A 27946-nucleotide genomic window follows, 5' to 3' on the forward strand; every position below is an offset into this window, starting at 1 on the left:
ATTGCATTATCATAGCACTCTGGTATTTTCAGATGCTGTGACTAATAATGTGGATACAGGCTTGATCTTGGGAGTGAGCTGTGATATAAGCTTTGGCCCACGGAGCCAGAGTCTAAAAGAAATCAAAGCGGCCCTAATGAGAAACAGAGAGGGGGCCTCGGGAGCAGCCTGTGACAGAGCTCGTGCAGAGTCATCCAGATGTGCCTCCCTCCGCTCGAGTTCCCATTCATGGGCAGAAACCTCTCAGGACACTGGGAGTCAGCATGACACTCCAGGCGTCAACACTAAAGACGGAAACTTCAGTGAACCAGGAGTCCAGTGTTTTCCATCTGAGCATTTCTGACTTTTAGAATTCTTCAAATTCCTCCTGATAGTGTTGCAACAGAGTTGACCTTCAGGGAGAGCAGTAAAAGCCACTTTTTTAATCTCACATATTCTGAAAAGGTAGTTACCCGCCACTGTCTCTCTTCTGACTGCTGCTTGTTTTAATTAACAGCATTTCTTCCCACTATTTCCCCCAGGGGCTTTGAAGAGCTCTTTGAAAAGTATTTAGTATATTTCAGTCTTGGTTTGGGTTAGTCTCTCAATTTATGAGGTCATTTCATTCAAGTTCAATAATCCGGCACCAATTAGGATGAAATGCTAAAAGATTGGCACTTTCAATCACGTAAGTTTTGTGTTACATGGAGTGAGCAAATTCCTGCACTGTCCTTATTCACCTCTGAGATAGCAATTTAGGGCTGGCACAAACCAGTGTGGGCAGGCTTCTGTGCTTAGCAGGCTCCCCCAGGAGTAAAGCTTTGCATCTTCACCTCAACCAAAACTGAAGATAAACAGAAAAAAAATGACCAGAAATCAGGGTCATCTGTGGAATGGCTCTGTCAGAGTAAGTCCAGTACTCTAATTCCAGAGATGGAAACAAGAGCAAGGCTTTTCTTTGTCTAAATGACACCAGAAGTAGGAAAAAAACTAAAGCAAGCAGCTACAGCCTCACACCCCCTAGATGAAGTAGGAAGGAAAAGAGAGGGCTCTGGCCTGGGCAGGTGTTAAGGCTCACGGTGTCTCACCAGTGGTGGCAGGGTTAAGAGCCTGCGGGACTCGGAAGGACTGGGATGTGCTCTTCCAACAGATCCTGGGCCCCGAGGAACGTGTGGCTCCCACCATGTCTCACGTTTCGGAGTTGAGGTGGCCAGCAATTGCTGCTTTTAACTACCATAGACACCTTCGGGGGTGCTCACATAGTAACGACCCACCGACCCTCTCCCAAATTATTTGGCTTAAAGGCAATTCCACTTTACCAAACAAAACACCCTTGCTTAATCAAAATTCACACAATAATCAAAATGAATCAGTCTGCTTTTACTTTAAGGCCCTTAGCCTTTAACAAATTGAATGAAGAGCCTATGAACACAGGGTGAAAATCTTACGGTAAAGTCTTATACTATTTACTTGGAGAACAAAGCACCAAAAGGGAACTGTCCCAAGGAGTGCTACAAATACACACCGTGACAAGGGAGGCTTGATTTTAAAGCAAATGACCTAAGTGTCTGTGTTTACATCAGTGCCATGCTGTTTTGATTACTATAGCCTTGAGGTATCGTTTGATATCAGATAGCGTGATACCTCCCATTTTGTTCTTCTTTTTCAAGATTGCTGTCACTGTTCAGGGTCTTGTGTTTCCACACAAATTTTTGGATTATGTACTCTGGTTCTGTGAGAAATGCCATTGGTATTTTGATAGGAATGGCTTAAATCCATAGATTGCTTCTATTTCTGGGTATATATGCAAAGAAACTCAAAACACTAACTCAAAAGAATATATGTACCCCTGTATCCACTGCAGCATTATTTACAATAGTCAAGCTCTGGAAGCAAACCAAGTGCCTATCACAGACGATTGTATAGAAAAGCTGTGCTACACACATCCACTGGAATATCACTGGAAAAACAAACGAAATTTTACCATCCGTGATAGCATGGATGGACCTAGAGGATAATATTATGCTAAGTGAAATAAGTCAGTCAGGGAAAGAAAAATATCATATAAATTCACTTATATGTAGACTCTACAGAATGAAATGAACAAACAAAATAGAAATAGACTTACACATAGAACAGATTGACAGATGTCACAGCGAAGGGGTCTCGGGGGTTGGGTGAAAAAGGGGAAGAAATCAGGAGTACTAACTGGCATTTACAGAACACACAGGGGTGTAAAACACAGCATCGAGAATACGGTCAACAATATCATAGCTACTCTGCATAGTGCCAGATGGCTACTGAAAATATCAGGGGGAGCACTTTGCTAAGTATGTGACTGTCTAACTACTGATAGACAAAATAATGCTGAATGCAAACTGATACAAAATAATGCTGAATGCAAACTGTAATTGTAAAATAAAATTTAAAAAGAAGCAAATGAAATCCGTGATTCAAACACCACTAGAGAGAACATATTTAAAATACTTTAGTCGACACCATCCTCCCTTCCTTCCTGTTGAGTCCACGCACCATTTTACCTCGTCTTGTTTACCGCATTCTGGCTCACACAGACTACGGTCCTTTCTCACTCTAGAGATTTAGTTACATGTTTGGACCATCTCCCTGCAAGACTGTTAACTTTCCTGGCATCAGAATCCACATCTCAGATACCTATTTTTCACCTATAGCATAGAAAAGGCATAAAAACAACATAATAAACACTCATCATCAGTTGAATAAGCTCAGAAAATATGTTAACAAGTGTCTTAATATACAAACATCCTTGGAAAACTGAGAGGTAAAAAGATGACTGCAAGGTGTTGAATTAAAGAGGTTTTAAAATGCCACATGTTTTGAAATGTGAAGTGTTATACAATGCATGTTGTTAAAAATCCTGTATTCAATGTTAAAGGAATTTAGAAGAAAGACTCTCATCAGAAAACCAAACCAGCAAGGAGATTAGTAGAGGGAGTGATGATAAACCACCTCCCTGCCCCAAACATAGACACACATGTGCACAAAGAAATCATTTTGAAGCTGGGGAACACTTGTTTTAAAAACAATCTCTGCTCAAACATAAAAAGTTTAAAGCTTTGAAAAAGAACACTTTGTTTTTGAGCGTTGCATTTTTTGGGATTTTTTTTTTAGATTTTATTTATTTATTTTTAGAGAGAAGGGAGGGAGAAAGAGAGAGAGAGAGAAACATCAATGTGTGGTTGCTGGGGGCCGTGGCCTGCAACCCAGGCATGTGCCCTGATTGGGAATCGAACCTGCGATGCTTTGGTTCGCAGCCCACACTCAATCCACTGAGCTACACCAGCCAGGGCTGAGTGTTGCATTTTTTATGTGGTTGCAGCTACTCAGCCGTTACCTTCAGAATCAAATTCATTACCAAAGGGGTTACACAGTACAGGCCTCATGGTCAACTCCCCAACCTATGTGTCCCTACAGCAAAAAGAAACTCAAAAGAATTCAAGGGTATGAAAATCCTTTCTATTCCTTTTCAAGCTTCTAAATTTTGGCTAATAGCAACGACTATACCAAAATCAACAATGACACAAACCTCTTGCTGGGGGGTGGGGGGTATCGTTGCTTATATTATAATATATAAAGAAGAACCATGAAATAAAAGATGGTAGCCCTGGCTGGCATAGCTCAGTGGATTGAGCGTGGGCTGCGAACCAAAGTGTCCCAGGTTCAATTCCCAGTCAGGGCACATGCCTGGGTTGCAGGCCATGGCCCCCAGCAACTGCACATTGATGTTTCTCTCTCTCTCTCTATCTCCCTCCCTTCCCTCTCTAACAATAAATAAATAAAATCTTTTAAAAAAAAGATGACTTATATATATCATAAGTAGGAAAAGAAAAACACTGTTAAAAATACACTGTCAAATTAGTGAAGTCTGAAATTCGTAAGTGTTATGGATTGAATTGTGTCCTTCAAAAGAGATATGTTGATATGCTAACTCCCAGTAGCTCAGGATGCAGCCTTATGTAGACACAGGGTCTTCACAGAGGTTATCAAGTTACACTGAGGTCATGCAATGTGATCAGAGTCCTTATAAAAAGGGGAGTCTGGACACTGAGACAGACACACACAGGGAGCACACCATGTGAACACAAAGGCAGAGATCAAGGCAATGCGCTTACAAGCCAGCAAAGCCACAGACTGCCAGCCCCCGGCAGAGGCCGGGAGAGAGGCAGGGCTCAGGGTCTCCCTCAGGGAACCAACCCACAGAAGGAACCAACTCTGCCAGCACCTTGATCTGAGACTCTGGTCTCCAGAACTGTACGAGGATCCATTTCTCGTTGAAGCCACCCAGTTTGTGGTATTTTGTGTCAGTAGCCCTTGCAGACTAAATGCAATGAGGTTCGTGGCAAATTCCAAACTTGACCTGTGTAAATGGACATACGTAAAATGCTCTCAAACCAAAAATCAGTGAGATCCCAACGAATGCCAGGCAGCTTTAGTGCGAGGTAACAATAGCTGCTCTTGGAGAAGAAAGGCAATGTTTAAAGATGGAGGCAGGGCTGCAGACATTTATGGGAGAGTGGTGAGGATACTCCAACAGGGATCCCAACATTCAGCCAGCTCTAATTTATGTAGCTCTTCGGGGGATGTACCAACCAACACAGCTCTCAAGTTTTGTGGGATGGCACATAACTATTGTTCTTTGGCCTGGCCTTGCACCTTAAAGCAGGCAGGCACAGCAGCTTCCGTCTCTTAAAGGAAATAAGTGGCCAGTGGCTTTCATCTCGAGCTGGAGGAAATTAAACACTACGTGTGACCAGCAGGCTTGAAACTGCTTGAGAAATGCTGACAAGATACATTTAGACCCACTGGAGTGAAAAGTATTAACTGTCCAGAACCATCCTTCTCAAAGATTGCAAGTACTTAGAAGGCAGTCTTCCTTTGATTCAGGCATAATAGATGGAGGATTTTTTCAACCATCAGGATTATGATATAAATCTTAAAGTTAAACATTTAATAGAGTTATTAACTTACATTTGGAAATCAGCCGAGCACATCTTTGTGGGAAGACACTTCAAAGTGATTGGTTTGTTTCCTGATAATGCAATTGTACATTTGCTTCCGTTTGATTCATGATTAAGCCAAGTCAGAGCATATGTGAGAACCATCTGGAATACTCAGCAAGGTTCAACTCTTCGCAAGGAGGGCCATGCACTGAGGAAGTGCTAGAGTGGACTGGTTAGGAAAATCATGGCTTCAAACCTGAGAGATACGACCCAAAACATGTACTGCCAATGAGTACCTGTCTGAACTTGGACGAGTGGCTAACACTGTCTAAGCACAAAGTTTCCTGGTCCAGCAGAGATGGCGGTGTGGGACCTTACAGGGCCTTGTGAGGAGTGAGCAAGACAATGCAGATGCCATATTATATTTAACCTACCTGCTTAGTCCAGAATGAGTACCTTCACATTATTAACATTAAATGTACAAGTTAATTTTATGCAATAGAGTACTAAATGTTTTTCTTCAGGAAAAATTTCAAGCCTGGGACATAACCCTACTGAAATCAGCTCAGCCATCCAGGCCATTACCATGACACTCTGCTATGCTCAAGCAACAGGGTGAACTCATACACAGCCCTCTAGATGTTGTTTTGTTTTTTATACCCCGTAATGCTCACTTTTTCATTCAAATAAAAAGACCTTTTTTTCAAATATCTGAGATCTCAAAATTTATACCAGTATTTTTGACTTACAGCACTTTTGCACTTCCTTCCTTAGCTTCCTTTATCAGGAATATTTCTTCACCTTCTTAACTCAAAAGCCATTAAAAAGGGTATAAGAATACATTCCATAAAAACCAAAAACCACTGAAATCAGCATACAGTCAAAATTTCCAATTATGTCTTTTAAATGATACTTCAGAGAATTTTCTTTTGTATTTCTTTTTATTTAATTACTTAGCTTAAAATTCCCTAATTTTTATGCCTGAAAAGGATACAAAAACAGGAATAATTTAGGAATTTATTTTTCAACATTATTTGGTAATGTGACTAAGGTAAAACAAGCCTTGTGTCTACTGCAGTTATTTCAGGAATAGCATTAAGTTTTCTATGAGCTACATCCCACCAAATACAGTAACATTGTATTAATAACACTTAATCATTTGGGGAGAGAGGGAAAGCCTATCAGGAACACGTGGGGGGTGAGCTTGCTAAGGATCCAAACATGTACCCTGACCCCAGGGTAGCATGGGAGAAGGGGGGAAATGGGGAAAGGGTTGATTCTCTTTGTAAAAATATATGCAGCATGATGCCAAAGCAGACAGGTAGGAAAAAAGAAAGATTATGCAGTATTTTTCATTAACTTTTGAAAGATGTAGTAAAAGTTCATTTGAAAAGAAGTTGCCCTGGCTGGTGTGGCTCAGTGGATTGAGCGCAGGCTGCAAACCAAAGAGTCGCCAGTTTGATTCCAAATCGGGGCATATGCCTGGGTTTCAGGCCAGGTCCCCAGTAGGGGGCATGCAGGAGGCAACCACACTTTGATATTTCTCTCCCTCTCTTTCTCCTTCCCTTCCCTTCTCTCTAAAAATAAATAAATAAAATCTTAAAAATAAACATAGAAGAAAAAAAATTTTAAAAAAGAAAAGAAGTCAAGAACAGCCAATACCTTTGGTTTTGTCAAACCATTACTCTTATGCAAACACTAAACCTCCGTGAGAAATTAATTAATCATATCATTCACCTGGAAATGGATTCTCCTGGTAGGGCTCCAACTACAGAGAAAGAGAGAACAAATGGGGAAGGAGTAGGGCCAAAAAAAAAGATAAATTGGACAAGTCTGCAAAACTGTTTGCTAACAGAAAAAAATTCTACTGACTTTTACACTTGGTAAAGAACAACAACAACAAAAACTTGAGGGAGGGAAATGTATTACATATTAAATGAAAATTATTTAAATGTACTGTGACTTAGTATTAAGAGAGTAGGTACATTGCACATGAGAAATGTTAAAAAACTAATGAACTTACTTGCTTTTTCCTTTGTATACTGTAGCATAAGATCCTTCCCCTAGCTTTTCCAGTTTTTCATATGAGTCAGCTTTTCCAAATTTGGGACTTGTTGGCTAAAAATGGAGCAGAGGGTAAACAAAATAGATTTCATCAAACTAATCAACAATAAATAAGCCAGTTTTGCTAGAAATATACAGATCCTCTGTCACTTTTTAAATAATGTTTTTCTGGTATAGGAATGCTTATTTAAAAAACAACATAAATACTCAGGGTACAAAATTCCAAATATACAAATGAACAGTACAGAAGTTTAAATCATCCCATAATCTAACCACCAAGAGGGAATCACCATTAATATTTTGATATCTCTTCTTCCAATGCTATCTGTATACTGACTACTGCTTTTTATATACATGGAATTGCACACTATACATACTATCTTATAGCCTCCTGATTTCACTCAAAATATTATGAATATTTTCCATGTCATTACATAATCTTCTAAATTAAGGCCTGGCAAAACCCACCCACCACCTCTTTTCATATATCCCATAAGCTTAGAAAGGTTTTATATTTTTTTAATGGGGAAGGATCAAACAAAAAATAAAAGTTCATAGCACATGAAAATTACATGAAAATCAAACTTAGGTCCCATAAAGCTTACTGGAACCCAGTCACTCATTCATTTACCTGTTGTGGTATGACTTTCAAGCTACAACAGAGTTGGAGGTGCAACAGAGATCATGTGACCAAGAGAGCTGAAAATAGTTACTATCTGACCCCTGTTGTAAAGCATGACTGTATAAAATTCAGTCATGTAAAGGTATCCTCCAATACCTTTCTGTGATAATGCAAACAGATAATCAAAGACATATCATTCAGACGTCACCAATTAATACAAAGGGAACACTCACGTCTACATAAGCCAATCCCTAAGACAGGTGCAACAAAATAACTCTTCCTTAAGAAGTGGCATACCCCGTCATGACCTGAGAGTGCTGAGAGTGGTCTCACCACACTTGCTGTGCTCAACTGCCACCCCAACTTCACCAGAGAGCACTGCCCTCCAGGGAAGCAAACTGTCTATTATTTTAATGTCACTATAAAAGTGTAAAACCAAAACATATTTGAAAATGATAATTATAAAAGGAATTAAGAGCATCTTAAAGGGATTATCTGATAACAGTTATAAGCACATACATAATTGATAAAAAGCTGCTGCTGATGGCTGGACTTTGTAAGTAACCAACGGTAGAAGCTTAGGGAATAAGTTCCTGCAAAGAGTTTACAGAACACTATTCCTGAGCATATGGTCTTGTACCACTTATGAAACAACGTAACACACTGCCAACGCATCTGACTCCCACCATTTGTAAGGATTCTGTGTGGCAAGTTGAGCACATGCTTCTTTCCTCCTTGACATCTAAAATGCCACGCAGTGACTGAAATGATCTATCTCGAAAATAATAGATCAGAAACAGGAATGGGAAACAAACAAAAAAGAGTACCAATATCTAATCAGAAATTTTGAGGAATTCTGAAAGATGGATGTAATCAGGACCAAAACTTTGGAGAAATAATTGGGTGAACTTAAAGCTCCAACATGCGGGCAAAGACTATTACAGACTCGTTAGGTAAATATGAGACCGATCAACACAGCTGAGCATGTGGTGTCTTCCCGAGCAAACTGCAGGGACATGTGCACAGAGGGGACGGCTGAGAATGTGGGGTGTCAGCCTGGTGGGGCAGAGCAAGGACCTACAAACAACGTGACAGGCCCACACCCCCAAGCTGTGACCCCTGCCTCTCTCATGCAATCACTGGAGACAATGTACAGAAAACAGAATAAGCTGACAGCAGTTCACAAACACAAGAATGAGTATACAACTAAAAATCACCAATCATTTCAGGAAAATCAATAAGAGAAGCATAAAATTCAATGGGCAGTTAAATTAAACCCCTAGTAAGAGAGTTGCTATTGCAAAGGTAAAAATAACTTTGAATAAAAACAATAGTATCGTCAGAGACACTTGAGAAGATATATCATTCAAAAAGAAACAGAGATTTAGAGATTAAATATTTAAAGGTAAAATAAAGCACTTAATGGGCAGTGAAGGAAAGAAGGGACATAGGTGAAAACATAATAAATCCAGTGTTTGAACAGAATTGTCTCAGAAAACTTTGAGTTTTCTCCAATGAGTTTGCATCTAAAAGAAAAAGTATGCAATGAGCATGATATTTTTATAAGCAATACTGGCTGAAGAAAGGCAATCCATCGATATTTTCAAAATAAAAAGGGAAATGATTTTGAATCACGAATACTGTACTCAAGATAGTTCCTCAAGAGGGATGGAAAAGCCACAACCTTACCATCAACAGAAAAAAATCTATATATAAAATTCCCTATTATCTCAATGTAAAATGAAGTTGGAGTGATGGGAGAATTGCAGGAAGGCAAGGAACAGTAGAATAGAAGAACTAAATAAAGCCTGTTGAGATTCACTGGATTGACTGCAGAGACTGATTAACTACAATGTGTAAGTTTTAATATGGTACAATTACAAATGGGCAAAGGGCCTGAGTAGACACTTCTCCAAAGAGGACATACAGGTGGCTAACTGGCATATGAAAAGATGTTCAATGTCACTAATCATCAGAGAAACAAAAGCACAATGAGATATCATCTCACACCTGTCAGAAATAATATCATCAATAAATCAATAAACAACAAGTGCTGGTGAGGATGTGGAGAAAGGGGAACACTTTAGCACTATTGGTGGGAATGCAGACTGGTGCAGCCACTGTGAAAAGAGTATGGAGATACCTCAAAAAATTAATGGATCTGCCTTTTGACCCAGCAATCCCACTTCTGGGAATATATCCAAAAGAACCCAAAACACTAATTCAAAAGAACACAAACACCCCTATGTTCATTGCAGGATTATTTATAATCACTAAGATATGGAATCAGCCCAAGTGTCCATCAGTAGATGAGTGGATAAAACAACTATGGGACATTTACACAATGGAATACTACTTGTCTATAAAAAAGAAGAAAATTTTACCCTTTGCAACAGCATGGATGGACCTGGAGAACACCATGCTAAGTGAAATAAGCTAGTCAGAGAAAGACAAATACCATATGATTTCACTCATATGTAGAATCTAATGAACAAACTGAACTAACAAGGGAAACACAGGCAGGCTTAGATGCAGGATGACAGCTACAGGCAGGGGGTAGTTAGAGAGTACAGGGACTGAGCAAAAAGGAAAAGGACTCATGGGCATGGACAACAGTGTGGTGATCACAGGGGGAGAGAGGTATAAGGTTGTAAATGGTAATGGAAAAAAATATAATTAAAAAGTTTTAGTAAGTTTTTAACACTTAAAAGGTAATCCCTAGAATAACATAAATAAGATATACAAATTCTAAACAAATTTTCAAGGAAAGGGAATGAAACAATTGCCAAGGAAGAAGAGGGAGGAGGGTATACAGTGAAAGGCTAGAGGAGGCAGGGTAATCATTAGGAAAGCATATTAAGTGAAAAATCATAAAGTAAGAAGGAAGTTAAGTCTAAATATATCAATCTTTATAGTAAACATAAATTTCTCCTATTAGTAGAACATTTCCAGATTGAAAAACAAAGATATCTAGCCATATGCTGTTGACAAGAGGCAAAATTAAAGCAATTGAGTAAATTTGAAAATAAAGTACAGAAAAATATAGCAAAAAAAGTATTTTTGCAAAATCATGCACAATAACAATATTGATAGCAGACAAGACAGAATATACAAAATGGATTAAATTAGTATACTCATTAAAATTAACATTAAAATCCACCAAGAAACTTAATAAGCATAAACTACTTTGCACCAAATAACATAGTTTTGAAACATATGAAACTGCTGACACCAATAAAATGAGAAATTATCAAATCCATGGTGATAATGGGAGAGATACATTGCGCAGACATCATCAAAGCAAGCAGACAACTAGTAAGTACAGGATATGCGGGCTTGTATATTAGAGTTAACATTTTAATCTAATACACAAATTAATATGTATTTTTCAAGTACATATTTAACATTCACAAAGAAATTGACCATAGATTAGCCCACAAAGAAAATCACAGTATTCAAAATCACAAAAATATTCCGTTACTTTTTCTGAACACAATGCAATTAATTAGAAATAAAAGGGAAAATAAATAGTTTAGCCATGCAGCTTAATAAGAAAATCAAAACTGAAAATTCATAAATAAATATGTGGCCCTGAGGACATGACATTTTAAGACCCATGAGTTGCAGCCAAATCAATAAATACATGAGGGAAAATGTAAATATACATGTACATAATGGAAAAGAAGAAAGCTTCAAAGTAATATGAGTTCGACATTTAACTGCATCTAGAAAAGGGTCACAAAGTACAGAGTAGGAAGGGATCAATGCGGACAATGGACCACCTATTCTTTTCTTCAAGAAACTTGCAATGTACAGACCATGTGTTGAGTTGAATCAAGTAAAACTTAATGGAAAATTACATTCAAAATCACCTGACGAGTCCCGTGTGGGTTATGTTCTCATGCATTTTTCATCACCAGGAACAGCTTGCAAATGTCGCACTTTACCATCACCCTCCTGAGCCCAAGTTTTAAACAGAAATTTTAAAACCTATATTAAACTTCAGTATAAAATGTTCTTCAATGGGGAAAATATTGTGTTCACAGTTCCACTCTAAATTATTTAAAATCAGAATGAGAAGTCTGTATGTCTGCTTTGGTGTTCCTTTACAAATAAATCCAACTTATCCAACAAAAAGCAGCAACAGAAAATCACCTCTTTATTCATATCGCGATAAACTGCTAATGTGTATGTATTTAGACCAAGTACAAGACATGCTCATGAAAAGTTTGTAAGAGAGTATTTTCTCTGCCAGGAAGGCACAACTAATTTTCTAAAAATTATTCACTCTTCATAAACTGCTTTACATCATAGAGTTGATGTGATCATTTGAGACACAGACCATACCACATTTATGACAAAAAAAATGAACTGAGGAAATTAGAAAAACAAGGGGAATATTTTAAAAAACCAACCCTATTTATTCACAAGAAAAATCAAGTAAGAGAAAATGCTAATGGCACAAAGTAGTCTATTCATCTAATTAAATGGATTTGGATGCATTGACTGCCATGGTTAAAATACATTCTATGAACTCTATGATGGCAGAAAAATTAATATTTCCCTACCTTTGGTGGTCATACAATCAATGTTAATTGCCCTGCAAAACTGATATGTAGACATTATGGAAATACATTGTTAACTTACAGATCAATTATGCTAGCTCCACAGCAAGAACTACATACATATAACGCCTCTCTAAAAGTTGTTCCATTCTGCAAAAGAATAGGCTTATGGAATAGGACAAGTCTATGAGACAGTCTGAGCTTTAAATGTTAAGATCCTTATAAAGGATCTCCTACCTTAAGTAAGCACAAAGGTTCTGATCTGTTATTGTTATGTAAATAAATAAGGAATCCAAGTGCTAAGTCCTTACAGAGGCCGATAATAAAACCCTTCCTATGAAATGAGCAAAACTAAGAATAGTTCAGAAGGAGAGGTCTTCTTTTGTTTAATAATTAAAGTTCAAGTCTTTGATTCGCCTTTTTTCCCCTTGCAACTTTATTAAATCACGACATTTAAATAAAGATGCTAGATCAAACCAGTGTGTTGTCAACCCTGAACATCATCTTTGACCCTGATGTCAGATGTATGCATGAGTGGGAAACAGCTTCATGGGGCAACCATTCCCTGTTTTTCACTCTCCTACTTTCGTTTGAGATAGCACTTTAGAGAACTGGAAATACAGAGGGCTAATCAGCAATTACTGACAGACACTAACTGCATAGAGACATGGAATTTAATGAGATAACGTAAAGGTTCAGAGAATTGTCAATTGTCTGGACCAGTGGAGGGGAACATTGGCATGGATAATAAAAAGGCGAAGATAGTATTCCAGCTGAACAGTGTTTGCCACCCTGACCTTGCTACCCCTAGTTCATTGTGTAATCAACAAAAACTAGCTAATATCCAACATTTACTGTGTGCCAGACTTTGAGCTAATCACTTTAAATACACTAACTAAATTCAGTCCTTGCAATACCACCCTGAGGTTGGTTCTGTTAGTATCCATGCTTGAATCTGAAAAAATTAAAGACTGGAGAAATAAAGTAATTCATCCAAGATCCACAGTGAATGGCAGGGCTAGAATTCAAGCCAAGTTAACTGGAATCAAAAATTGACTTTTCTTTTCTACCAGTATTACATTGGTGGAATCATCATGAACACCTACCTCCCACCTAAAAGGAGGAAATACTAAATGATAACTAAGTCTGTCACCTACTGAAACCTTATTTCTACAAGCAGGGATGGGTTTTGAACTGTATATTTAAAAACTGCATGAGTATACCTCTGTGTTCACTGTAATGACACTGGGATGTGACTACAAAAACATCCATAGTTTCATACTGAATTCACTGAAATAGATTTTAACCTTTGTACATAACCCCTTGATTAAGTCTGTTGATGACACCTGACTTGCAGGAAAACCACAAGGAAGAATCACCACTCTATTACATTACACTACAATTGTGAGAGTGGGTGTGGGGATGAGGTGGGAAGGGTTCCACCAGAACTCCGTGACCTCATTAAACAACCAGGATTTGGAATGAGAGCTACCTTGCCTAATTTCTCTACTGCCTTTGATCTCCAGAACAGGCTCTATCATCCTGCATTTCCATTAAACACAGCCACACTAAGGTCATCCATAGTTGGATGGATAACTTGGTTACCAAACAGATCTAGATGCTAGACAGAGGGACAGACCCAAGAACTATGCATGGTGACAACCTGACCAGGGGACTTGGTTCTATCTGGGAATTACCTCGTCCCCATAAGAAGAAGGCAATGCCAAGATGAGACCCCCCAAGGAGAACCATCTGAGAATGGAAGTGGGACCCTCATTTTCAAGTTTGCACCTTTCTCCCCTCTCTCTAGACTGGGCTTGCCTATCACAGGATGTGGGGTTGAGGGGGCAAGGTTTGGGGGGGTGGTGATAGAAGGAAGTAAATTTTGAGGAATTTTTGGAATGTATCAAGGACAATAATCTCAATACGAATACCTGAACAGACATTCTCTTTAAACTCAGATTATGACAGCACAGCTCAATAAAATCCCGTCTAAACTGGGCCAACGAGACAGGCAGGCAGTCTCCAACAGCGACTCCCAGCCCCACTACTGAAGAGCACAGCTGGCTGGAGGGGTCGGCAGAAAGAGGGGAGGGAAAGTCTATCCTGTAAGTTAAGAATACGAACACTACCCAGGGATCAGGCCCAGGAAGAGGAGGCACTCAAAAAATGTCTGAAACAAATAAGCCTGTCAAACACCTCTTGAAATATACCAATTTAGATAAAAATCACATTCTTTACAGTTTGCCTGAATTTTAGAGTGCCACTGCCTGGACAAAATCAGGAGGAACAGGTAAATGTAACGGTCACTGAAGTCAGGCAGTCTTGGTTCCATGACACTAGTCCCAGCTCCTAACACAGATAATGGCCAGTGTGTGAGCAGCAGAGAAGGAGGTACACAGGCGGGAAGACACGGTGTGTGTAACGGTTTCTACAACAGTTTTTATAAGTGTTAGAATTGGGCTTTGTATGTTAATTTCATGACTTGCTATTTAGGTAACTCTCATTTTTTTGTAGTAGTTCCATTGATTCTTTTGGATTTACCAGATACATCATTAAAAATCCACTTACTTGGCTTTCATTATCTGTAAAGATATTATTCAGCTCCTTATTCCTCCCCGCCCTGCCCCCATGGTTTTCTATGGGATTCAACCAGTAACTTTTCTACTGGTTGTTTTTAAGTAACCTGAGATTTTCTGTAGTTTAAGAATAGAGGCATGTGGCCCAGATAGCTTTTCCAGCTTTATGGAATAATCGACTTTATTTCCATGAAGTTTAAAAAAAAAGAGAAAGACAATCTAGCACACACTATCTTGCCCCATCTGCTTCTCTCAACACTCCCTTCTGGGCCTTCTACTTCCTTTGTCCCTGGCGGACCTGCCCGGCATGCAAGTCTGTCTCCCCCAGCACTTCCTCTTCGCCGCAGGGCTGTGTCCTGGAAGGGGCACCAACTGGACAGTCTACAGAAGTCACAGGAGAAAGACCAGCAAACCACATCATGGTCTCCTTGCACTCATCCACTCAAAGAAGCCATCAAAGTCCCATCTCAGTGGTTGTCGTTGTCCTAAGAATGGCCTGACAAGCTGCCAGTATGCCTCACCGATGGCAATGTGGAAGTTTCCTGGCTCTGAGGGTAGTCACGAGGCCCTTGCCTTCCCTGACTTTCCTCCCTCACACTTTCAGGTACCACACAGCTCTTAACACTGTTCACGGTTTGTTTCCCTCACCACTATTTTAAGGTTCATGGAGATGCCTTGTCTGCTACACAAAGTGGGGCAAGAGTAGGTTTATAGTTGTACGGGGAAACAGAGTTTATTCTTGTATTATTATTAATTATTGTATTGCTTCCCATATGAACAACAGTAAACCCACTTTCACCTCGCCCTCTGTTTGTTGTCAACGTTATCCATTGCTCTGGTTTTACTATACTGGTTGCTCAAATTATACGAGCTCCTTCAGAACCTATGCCACTATCACACTCCCAAAATCCTCTCCCATTTGATCTTTCAAGCTATGTTCAAACATTACTTTAATAAAAATAAAATTTAACTTTAAAGATAGAAATACAAAGAATATCAGACCTAAGCCTCAACTTTTCTTAATAAGGATTTTAATCTTTATTAAAAATTAAAAATAAATATTGAAACCCCTTTGTCATTTATACTAGAGGTACTCTGACTTTTAAAACTACATAACCCCCAATAGCAACAAGCATACCCAGGACCCACATCCTAGCTTCTATATACCATTTTTTAATCAGTGGAACCAGAACTGATTCTGAGTGCAGGGCTTGGAAAGTACGATATAAGCCAAGACTGTTCCGTAGGGCTAGGAAGCAAGGATGTGCTCAAAACACAAAGGAATAAAGACATCTCAGAAAGACACAGAGCTCCCAATGACCAAAGCAGAAATAGTCTGAGCAACAAACAAAATAACACAGCAGATTATAACTGGTATTTCAGATAAAATACAAGACTAGTTAAATTTATATTACATTTAAATAGTGAATAATTTTTTAGTGTAAGTATGCCTTACTGCAATACCTGGAAACACTAATTTCTCTATTATTTAGAAGGTGACATAATAATAATAAAGTTAATATATAATAGAAATATGTAATTCTCTTTCCATGATACAGGCTTGATCATTCACAACAGCTCCTTTCATTTCTTCTAAATGACACTGAACCTAAGTGTTCTCCCAGGAGTTAGTGCTAGAACTCGACGCAGATGTGTCCGCCTTGCTGTCACAGACAAGATTATGGGGTCAGTTTGGGGAAAACCAGATAATCAATTCTCCTCACAGATGTTTTACATTAACAATATTTATTTCAGCTTCATTAGCACAAAATGTGACACAAAATTTGTGTAGTGTCATACAGTTTAATTGAATTGTCTAGCAGTGACATTTCTTGCTCTGTTTTGGCTCTCGTGGAAATTAATATTTAAAACTTGTGAAATGGCATGATTTTCTTAGGAAGATGACAGAGTTAAAATTCCCTTAGCATACGCCTCTTACCTTTTAAGAGCATTTGTTCAAAAGGTCCTTAAGTGTAAGTTAAATCTGAAAATTACTTAATTTAGAAGATCGTGAGGATTCTTTAATAATGCTAAATGCGGGCCAGTCTTGGAAATATGGGTTTCAGTAAAAATTTTACAGTCAAAAGCAGCAATAACCTCAGATCTTTATACCCCTAAGGGTCAAAAGGCAAGACTTGATATGGTTTGAATTTAGAAAATTCTATTTTAATGAAAAGGATTTCTCTTTAAGAAGATTCAATGTCTAGCTCTTACATTTTTAAATACTTACACTGGAAACAGACTGGAATAAGACAAGTGAGCACATTTTAACATTCATTCCAAAATGACTTTCTTCATGAACTTGCCAAATTCAAAACTATCCTTACTGTCTGCACAACAAAGTTCAGTATCTTCTCCAAGGGTCTGAGATACCAAAGAGTTTTCAATTACAAATTCCTCTAACTGAAAACAAGTAGAAAAAATGATTTTTCCAAAAATAAGTTGAATCATATCTTGTTTGCTTGCTGGGTGCTTATGGATAAAGAGTCTGCACATAGTTTGCTCAAGTACACAGTCTCTCTTCTAAGACATTAAACCACCCCAGGACAGGATGCATCATAATGCACTGAAGGAGCAACCTGCCCTCTTGAAGCACAGCATGCTACTCCTCTAAGAGGGCTACTCTTTCTGTCTCCCCACTGATAAGGGAGGTGACTGCACTTACCGAGCTGGGGCTGGAGTGCCGCCTAACTTTAGGAGACTCTTTGCCAGTAGAGGACGTCTTGAAGTTAATGCAAGCATTGTTCTCTGAATGGACCCTCTTTACTTGATTAGTCGGTTTCTCAAATGGGTCAAAAGTGCTCTGTGTCCTCTGAACCCTGACTTTTTTATCCTCAGGAATTGTGTCCAGGGGTTTGATCACTGAGTCCATTCCCTGGCAGTTCCGTGTAGACATCTTTGTGACACATATCTGGGGAAAAAAAAGAAAGAAAGAAATTAAACTCAGAACTCTGCCCTGAAACTTTAACATCAAAAACATGCTCATTTCGCTATTCCCTTAACTTCAGGGAACACTCAAAAAGGCCACATTCTAAAAGCTACACCAGGTTCAGTCACAGAGGCATTGACACAGGGAGCAGGCTGACAGCCATCAGGAGGGAAGTGGGGGCTGGATGCAGGAAGGTAAAGGGATTGACCAAAAAACCTATACACACATAACTCCTACACACAGACAACAGTGTGGGGATGGCCACAGGGAAAGGGGGGCTGGGGCTGGGTGGATACAGGCAAAGGGGGAGGAGGGGGACATCTATAATAGTGTTAACAATAAAAATAAAGTTTAAAAAAGTTCCTCATACTTATTTTGCTCATACTCACTTAGGGCTGGCACTAAAAATGTATCCCTAAAATGGGAAACTTAAGGCCTCGACTGCTAATGCCCCAGGTGGTTCCTGAACTCTGTCACATGTTTTACCACCTGACTGCCAAGTGAGACTATTTCTGAATTAAGAAGTTGGATAACTTGCCTTAATAAAAAAGAAAATCAGTTGAGCTAAATTTTAGTCCATGGATCATCTAGAAGCAGTTAACACAAGCTAGAGAAAAAGATTATGTTCTTCAAAAGTTTTATTCTCAAATATGAATGTTTAAAATCAGTCCCTATATGGTACATTTACACAATGGAATTCTATGCAGCAGAAAGAAAGAAGGAGCTCCTACCCTTTGTGACAGCATGGATGGAGCTGGAAAGCATTATGCTAAGTGAAATAAGCCAGGCAGTGAAACACAAATACCATATGATCTCACCTACAAGTGGAACCCTAATCAACACAACAAACAAGCAAGCAAAATAGAACTAGAGACACTGAAACAAAGAACAAACTGACAGTAACGACAGGGGATGGGAAGAGGGATAATGGGGGAAAATAGGGGAAGGGTTGTCAAGGAACATGTATAAAGGACCTGTGGACAAAGCCAAAGGATGGGGGGAGTAGGAGTGGTGGGGGGAAAATGGAGACAACTGTACTTGAACAACAATAAAATAAATAAAGAAAAAGAAAAATTCTCTACAGAAGAAAAACAAAATATGTCCCCATCTTGATTTCACCCCCAAACTGGAATGGGACATATTCAAAAGCTAATATGGTTAAAGATGTTGAAATTTTAAAAAATAATTTTTTAAATACCAAAAATAATGGATAAAAAGGAATAATACTGTAAAAGAAAAACATCAACTAATACATTTCAAGATTTTGGTTACATTTCTCCACTAAACCCCTACCCCTTCCCAACTTCTCCACTCGCTCTCTGCCCACACAGCCCGCCCCCCTCTCTCAGCTCATCTCAGTCTCTCTGGCTTTTGCTGCTTGTTTTCTGCTTTAAGTTCTAACTCCTTCATTCTCCCTATACTCTAGAGACTTTATTGTTCTTATTAAATAACCTGATGGCCTCTAGCTTGTCTGTAAAGCAAGGTAGCTTTATCATTCCCTCTAGAGAAAAGATAACTCTTAAATTGCTTTTGAAGTTTTTTTTCTTCTTGGGCAGTTTCCACACCCCTATTTAAAAACACAGGGAAAGAAGATACTTCAGATATGTTTGTTAAAGTAAAACTATAAAGTGTCTGAGATCTATATGTGATTCCACATGGGAACTAACATATCTGTGTTTATGAATAGATATCAGTAAATACGGACCAAAGTAAAACTATAAAGTGTCTGAGATCTACATGTGATTCCACATGGGAACTAACGTATCCGTGTGCATGAATAGATATCGGTAGATACGGACACACCTGCAGACAGGTACGGACACAGACACAGACATCTGCGAACATACGTCTGAGCTCCGTGAAACGTACAGGAGGAAACACACCAAACTCTGTGTGCTATTCAGCATTAACTCTGTCCTAAGAATGTGTCTTAACTACTCGGCACAGATTGGACTCCAACTAAGTCAAATGGGAAGGGTATCATCATTCTTTCTGATGAGAGCAGAAAATAGAGGCCTTTAAAAGACACAGTCCTCTACTCATAATCAAAAACTCACCACTTATCACCAGGAGATTAGAGGCACTAGGTATTTCTAAGGGTTTATGTGTCCTTAAGGAAGTGAAAGTAACACTCAATACAGGTAATGTGGATGTGAAACCACCCACATAACTGAAGCAACTGAATTATGATTATAAAATATACACACATGGGCCTGAGAAGTCAATGAACCCCAAGCACAAGAAATACAAAGAAAACAACACAAAGGCAAAACCAATGTTGAAGAAAATATCTTTAAAAAAAGCTGGAGATGGAGAGGGAAGTACTTTAAAAGATAAGCATGACAGCAAATATTTGGAAACTAAATAATGTAAAAGGAGAATCAGAAAGTATCTTGACTAAATGTAGATAAAACAAAATATTGAAATGGCAGGATGCTAAAGTAGTACTTAAGCTGTAGAAAAGCTATAGTATGAAGTGCGCACAGAAGAAAAGACAAAAGGTCTCAAAGCAATGAGATTGCACCTTAAAGTACCAGAAAAAGAAAAGCAATTGAAGCCCCAGATAAGCACAAGAATAAAAATAATGAATAAATATCAGAGTGGAAATAAATGAAATAGAAAACAATACAGAATACCAATGAAACCAAAAGCTAGTTTTCAGAAAAGACTAAAAAAAAAAAAAGATACAGCTCTAGCCAGATTGATAAGATAAAAGGTAAAAATATATACATTGCCAAGGTTAGATATGAAAGCAGTGACTTCACTACAGAGTCTACAGATATTGGGAACAACCTTATGCCAATAAGTCAGCCACACAAATGTAACGAATTCCTTAAATGACAAAAGTTACTGAAGCTCACTCAAAAATAATAATAAAAATTTAAAAAAAAAAACAGAATAGGCCAATGTCTGGTAATAAACTTAAATCTTAACAAAAAACCTTATGAAAAAGAAAATTCCAGGACCAGAGAAAATCACTGCTGAAGTAAACCCAACATTTAAGGAACAAATAATACCAATTCTGCAGAAACTCTTCCAAAAAACTGAAGAGGAGGGACTACTTCCCAACTCATGATAGGAAACTAGCATCATTCCAACACCAAAACCAGACAAAAACATTACAGGAAAACTACAGACCAATTTCTCTTATAAATATAGATGCAAAAATTATTGGCACATTTTTAACAAATTGAATCCAGTAATATATAAAAAGGATAATAAATCATGAAAAAGTAGTGTTAATCCCAGGAAGGCAAGGTTGACATTCAAAAATGGGTAATTCATCATTTTCATGTACAGTGGGAGAAAGTCTCACAAGCTGCTCCCCATGTTGGCCACTTTCCAAGCTTTCTCACCCTTATTTAGTCCCCAGATCTTGAGTGCAGGCTGCACCTGTTGACCTGTACCCAATAAATCGTGCATGGCGGAGATCCTGGGCTACCGCTTCTGGGAAAAGATTAGCAACGATGACGACTTGTGCTTTGGTACTCTCCTCCTCCCAGTCCTTCTCTCTGAGTTCTCTAGGTCTGGGGGAGCCAGCTGCCACAGCAGACGGCACAGGCTCATGTGCACTAAGACTGAGGCTTCAAACAATCACGTGAATTGTGCCTTCAAGTGCCAGCACAGTCCCGGCCTTCTGCTTGAGGCCAGGAGAGACCCTGAGAGACCCTTACGAGAGACCCTGAGCCAGAGGCACCCAGCTCGGGAGCACCTAGATTCTAATTCCACAGATAATGTGAGATAAAATAAATATTTGTTGTTTTAAAGATGCTACATTTTAGGGTAATTTTGTATGCAGCAGCAGATAACTAATACACAGATCCTTTCAAAAATTGTATGATCATCTCAGTAGACTCAAAAAAAGCATATGACAAAATATAGTATCCATTCATGACAAAAACTAAACACATTGAGAAATAGAAGGAAATTCCCTCAACCTGATAAAGGGCATCTAAAAAAAAAAACCAAAAAAACAAAAACAAACAAAAAAAACCCTATAGCTAACATAAAAGTTAATAGTGAGAAACTTAACATCTTTTACCGAAGAAGCAGAACAAATCAAGGATGTACACTCATCACTTTGATTCAATTGTTGTATTATAACTTCTAGACAATACCACAAGGCAAGAAAAAGGAAATAAAAAGCATTCACATTGGAAAAGGAAAAAAAAACCTTTATTCACAGAAGACCATTACAGTCCATGTAGAAAATCCAATGAAATCTACCAAAATAAACCAAAAAGACCACTAGAATTAATGCATAAGTTTATCAAGGGTGTAAAATACAAAATCAATATGCAAAACATCATTTGTATTTGTAGATACTAGTCACAATCAGAAAAACACAATTTGCAACAGCTTCAAACAGTATAAAACATTTAGTGATAAATCTGACAAAATATGTGCAAGATCTATACACAGCAACTACAAAACAAGGCTGAAAAGAAGCAAAAATTAAAGGGTGAAGAACAAAACACAGGAAGCAGTGCATCATGGATCTTTCAATTTACCAAGACACTCTCAGAAAGAAGGTAATCTCTCTGTTTGAGCCATAAATATTGTTTCTCACTTAACCTGAAAGAAGACTTACATATGCATACATAAATCCAAAGAGGTGATAAATGTGTATAGAATATACAACGTGGAATGATGTAAGTGAGGATGGAATTGACACATAAATGATGGGAAAGCAGTGATCATGGTCTGGCCTCAACTCCATCCTTAAGAACAGCACAAATCGCACAGAAACAGCTCTTGGTTTTGCCAAGAAAAATGCGATACATTCTTCCGTTTGTTAGTTAGTTTTATCTTATTTTTACTTATTTTCTTTTTTGTTAAACTTATTGGGATGACACTGGCTAACAAAATCATACAGGTTTCAGGTGCACAATTCCGCAACACACCACCTGCATGCTTCATTGTGAATATAATATGTTCTATTCAACCCCCCATTCTTTTTTTATTTGAGGTGTTTGAGCTCTCTTAGTAAAATGGGCTTCTTTTTTATATAGAACACTTTTTTTCCTATTTGTCTAGGAAAATACATGGTGAACATTTTTTTCTAGATATATGTGGAAGTTTTCACTATAAAATATAAATGTGCAGCACATGTACACTGACACAGCCACAGCACAAAATATGAGCAAGGGCTCAATGACAAATGTGACCCCAACCTGTCAGCTGAGAAAAGAAGAGCTGGAAGGACACCGTAAAGCGAAGAGAATGAACCTAATTCTTAACCAGTCCATGAAATCGTATAAACTCATGTAAGCCTTTTGTCTGCTGCCCTTCCTGCTCCCAATTCTAACAAAACTGAGACTCACAAGGCTGTTAACTTTAGGAGACAGAGGCACTCCAACTGAAAGTTGTAAAAACTCTCTGAGTCAGTACAATTTAAGCAAGAGAAACTGTAACAAAACCTACTGGGAGTAAACCCTCATCTCCTTCCTCGTGCCTTATATTAAGGGTCCTATATTAACGTTTTTTCAGTCAGGTTAGCCTCTCACTTGATGGAGGTGACACTGGCACACTTGATAATTGTAAACATTCGAAAAAACCATGCAACGGCCAAAAACTGGCTTGTCTAAGGTATTCTACATTAAGACAGAGCAGCTTTTTTTTATTTTAAGAGGAAAATGCATTTCAACAAAATTTTCTAAATTTAAAACATTTCCCACAAACATTTGTAAGCATTTCACATGGATCAGTTTTATCATCTACTAGCAAGTGACAAAATACAAGCAGAAAACAACCATTAACATAAAATAAACTTCTTAGAAACAGTATACTTATATGAGAACGTGCCTATGGTTGTGATTTTACTACATTCAGAAACATATATCTTGCTAGTTAGTTTCTAGTTCATATACAATTTTTAAAATATATCACCACCCACAGTGGTTTCTTGGCACCATGTTCTCCTGGCACCCTGTCAACAGGACACATTCCAGATGCAGTGTCTTCCCACCCAGCTGCACGTAGGCAAAGGCGTGCACATTGTTGCACCCTTTCCCTACAGTGTCTTGCTCAGTGCCTGGCCCACAGGAAAGCTCAATAAGGTACTCCGAATTCATAAATCAGATTTAAGAACATTCACTCAAATTAGTAGTTTTCATGCTCTCTTGCTCAAAAGGGCAAAAACTCTGAAACATTACCCAAAAGCAATTGTCCAAAAACAATAAGCATATATACACGCATAAAATGCTATCAACAAAAGTAAGATTTTTTAAACCACAAGCTGACTATGATCAGCAGAATTCTAACATGATACCCAATGTCCCCCATCTTTGAATAATCCTCTCTCCTCCAAGATGAATATGATGATGAGATAGAACTCCCATGATTATATTACGTTATGTGATAGAGCGAATGAGATTGTCCTGGGTGGGCCTGACCTAATCAAAAGAGTCCTTTAAAAGCAGTGAGTTTTTCCAATTAGCCACAGAAAAGAAGAGAGAGGTCACCTGGCTAGCCTGCAAGAAAGCAAACATTTCATGGCATAGTCTATGGAGCAGTCCCTAGGAGCTGAGAGTGGTCACTGGCTGATAGCCAGCAGGAAAATGGGGACCATGAAACTACAACTACAAGAAAGAAAGTTCTGCTGACAACTAGTGAGCTTGTAAGGAAATCTCAAGCTCCAGGTCGGAACCACAACCACACCCAATGCCTTGATTTCAGCCCAATAAGACCGGGCGCAGAAAAATGTCGTGCCTGGACCTCTAAACTATAGAAACTGGGATAATAACCTGGTTGAGTTTGTGGTGGTGTGTCACACAGCAACAGAAAACTAATACACTCGCCTTACTGGAATTGCTTGAAGCACTTTGATATTTGAGCAGAATGTTCTTAGGAACATGTTGCAGATACCACTTTCTGAATTTGATACACTGTATCAGATCCAGGAGAAAACAAGGATGACTCTAGGACCACTATCAATAAACAACCACACACTGAAACTTTTCTGCCGGGCCTAACTCCATCAGCATTATAAAGCCTGGGACTAAACTCTGCCCATAATTATATGCTGCTCTCCACTTGGTCTGGGGTTCACGTGAATAATACCTATATCGGCACCTGCCTTGTGCATGCATCTTCATCCAGGAAAGTAATCTATACTTGAGTTTTCCACATAGGGCAAAGTGACTGTTCTGGAAAAGTTTCAGGTTTCCAATCTTTGGGACAAACAACTTAAACGTGACCTGGTCATCTCTGTTAACCGCAAGCACAAGAGAAAGCAGAATCCAAACCTTCCATAAAGATGCAAGAAAGGAATCAACCTTGTGTCTGACCTCATGAGCTTGTCAGGCAACTCCCCCAGCAGACCCCAAATTGGATAAAGCAAGGTTTGGCCTACAGAAGAATGAGCATGGTAAAAAGTAAGAATTGTACTATTTCCCTCAGAAAGCTGCAATTTCTGGCAGCTTGTAGAATAAAATCATTGAAGTGTCCGGGGTACATGAAGAGAAGAGTGAGTGGACTGGAGTTCTAGCAATGAAAGAGGATTCTAGAAAACAGATTATGCACGAGTGCTTGGCCTTGCTGCTCAATCTTCACTTGAATCTTTCTTTCAATCTGTCGGCAACCTAAAGAAACTTTTCCCCTCCTCAAATAGAATCTTTCCTCCCACAAGAAAATGCTTATTAAGGTTGGTGCAGTAGAAAGCCTGACAACAGATAAAACCTCATAAGAAAGTAGAGGGCAGAAGCATGGTGTGTCCAGATGGAAATAATTAATGGGAACCCATAACCTCAAAAAGGCAGCTTTTTCCAACCACCAAACAGTAGCCCTTTGATCCACTTAGTGACTTTTGTGTACATCCCCAGTCCCCAGATTTGGGCCTATGTTCCAATTCTCCACTATGAAAAAGAGGAACCCAGAGAGATCCAAGACAGCGGAGGAGTAAGGGGAAGCTACACTAACCTCCTCCCAGGACCAATCTGCAATTACAACCAAATTGGAGAGAAATCATCCTGAATAACCAACTGAACACTAGCTGGAGAGAAGCCTCATAACCAAGGACAGACAAAAGAGGAGCCCTTGGGAAGTGACCTGATTCCAGTTCACAGAGCAGGAAGCACAAAACAGCTGTGAAATAAACAGCTGTTACCAGAAAACTAGGATCCTTTCCAAAATGTCAGGGACAACACGAGAAGGACAGAGGAATCTGCCTATCAGGGTTCTCACTGGCTAACCTGTGATTATATATCTGAGCATCAAAAGGAAGATAAAATTATGGTTAAATGGAGTAGGTTGAGGTATTGAAAAACCATGAGTTTGTTATGGTTTCAAGAGAGAAAAGTTAATATAAAGGGCAGACGGCAGTTATAAAGGAAGGATGAACACGAGAGGACACGGTTGGTTCCTGAACACATGGAACTGTGAGCCGAGGATCCCAAGCAGGAACGGCACCAAGGGTAAGAATGGCTAACCCGAGCCAGGGAGAGAGGGTATAAGCGGCACAAGTGCGGAAAGATCAGCAACACAGGATGTGCCAGTGATGGCAGACCAGGTCAGTGCAACTCAACGACAGACCAAAGGGTATGTGACAGAGGCTCAGCGATGTTTTATAGAGAACGCATGTACCTGGTGGACAGACACCAGATTGATTGCAAAGAGGACTTACGTGCAACCATGTAAGCATTTTCAAAAGCATTGCTTTGGAAATAAGTTAAATTTTAATAACTCTGGGAAATGTAACCCTTAGAAAGAAAACTCAACTCCACTGCTAACCAGTGACTCAGATCTGAATCACTTTGGAAAAAAGCAACCAAGACCCCAATGGTCCACAGCTCAGATCCTATCACCCTAGCTATTCGGAGAAGGCATTGTGTTACCTGTAGATTTGTATACATTACACAACACCAGGATGATTCAAAAAATATTCCTGAAACCCCTGGAAGGTATCTAAATAAGTAAAGCTATAATCCTAGGAAGGTATACAAAGAAATACACAAATGATATTGAAATTCATTAAATCGACTGAGTTGGTATTTTGAAATAGGGTAAGAGTAGTTTAGTAACGTGACTTGCAATAATCATATTTGTGCCTGTTTTCTTTGCTGAAGGTGTCTGAAATAGGTTCACATAATCAGTTATACTAAATTAGCATTTGAAATTAAAGAAATTTAACTGTCAGCAATCACTGCTGAAAGGATTGAGAAAATTGTTTTCAGAATTATATTTTTAATAGCTCTCTATATGTTTAAGGACGTGGGCACTTGGCCAAGTACAAAAGCCAGTGACTGTGGATTTCCCAGGCACAGAAGACCCTTGGACATGTCATACACCATCAGCTCTCACTGTCCTTTACACATTCTTTGTCTGTGCCCTCAGCATAGGCACACCCACACCAAGCCATGGACCGACAATTATATTATTCAAGAATCTTCTCAAAAATTGCTCTTGTTGATTGAATCTCACACACTCAGACAAATCCTTTATTAAGAATTCACCTCAGTGACTGTGCATTTATTCTGCTCCAATATTTTGTATAGCCTGGGTTGTAATTATTCTTCTGGAGATACTTTAATCTCAGCAACATGACTGTCTCCGCCAAAGGGCAAAGACTGTTTTTTAACCCTTTATTTTATAACTCCCAACAGCATCTCTCCCTTCAAATCTCTGCTTGAAGAAGGGTCTGGTCAAGGTTTTTTATTAATTTATGTGGGTCTTCCATTGGTTTAAGTGGTTTTTGCCGATCATGAGTTCAGAAGAAAACACCTTTGGTTCCTCAGCCCAAAGCCCATCCCAGTAAACAGCTATCCTATCAGCACCGCCTGAAAGCAACAGGCATTCCCGTAGTAATAGGAATAAGGATATACATAATTTCTCTGTGGCTGCATTTTTTCACACTTCCTTGTTCCATTTAGAAACTGAAGTGACAAAATTTACATACGCAACAATGTCTCGTGGTATTTGAAGATAGACAAAGAGAAGAAATCATCACAAATACCAAAATAAATCCCTGAACTTCTTTTTTGCCAGTAAATTCAATAGAGGCTAGAATTTTGAACAAGGATAGAGGGGCACACCCTTGAGTGTTCATCTGATTCAATTATTTTGGTTCACTCTTTATTAACAGGGGTCTGTACTGTAGCTAGCAGACTCAAAATTCAGTAAAAATTGTTACAAATTCAAACAGTGTTGGAAGCTCCAAAAGTCACAGTTTGACCTACAGTTTTAGCTTGGAGCTATGTAAAAGCCAGACAACTGTCTCCCATACTCACAGC

At 38.8% G+C, this 27946-nt stretch overlaps 1 protein-coding gene across 2 annotated transcripts in view; it reads right to left on the reverse strand.

The window, feature by feature from the left end:
• The window catches only part of CDK14 (cyclin dependent kinase 14), a 546733-nt gene that overhangs the window by 398069 nt on the left and 120718 nt on the right, over positions 1-27946 (reverse strand). For both annotated transcript variants that reach the window (XM_028525494.2, XM_028525496.2), the window contains 2 exons: positions 17454-17699; positions 6982-7076 (listed from right to left, as the gene is read on the reverse strand). In XM_028525494.2, the coding sequence (XP_028381295.1) occupies positions 6982-7076; positions 17454-17699 (341 nt within the window). The remainder of the gene's footprint in view (positions 1-6981; positions 7077-17453; positions 17700-27946) is intronic.

This window comes from Phyllostomus discolor, chromosome 10 (assembly GCF_004126475.2).
Source record: "Phyllostomus discolor isolate MPI-MPIP mPhyDis1 chromosome 10, mPhyDis1.pri.v3, whole genome shotgun sequence".
Lineage (NCBI taxonomy): Eukaryota > Metazoa > Chordata > Mammalia > Chiroptera > Phyllostomidae > Phyllostomus > Phyllostomus discolor.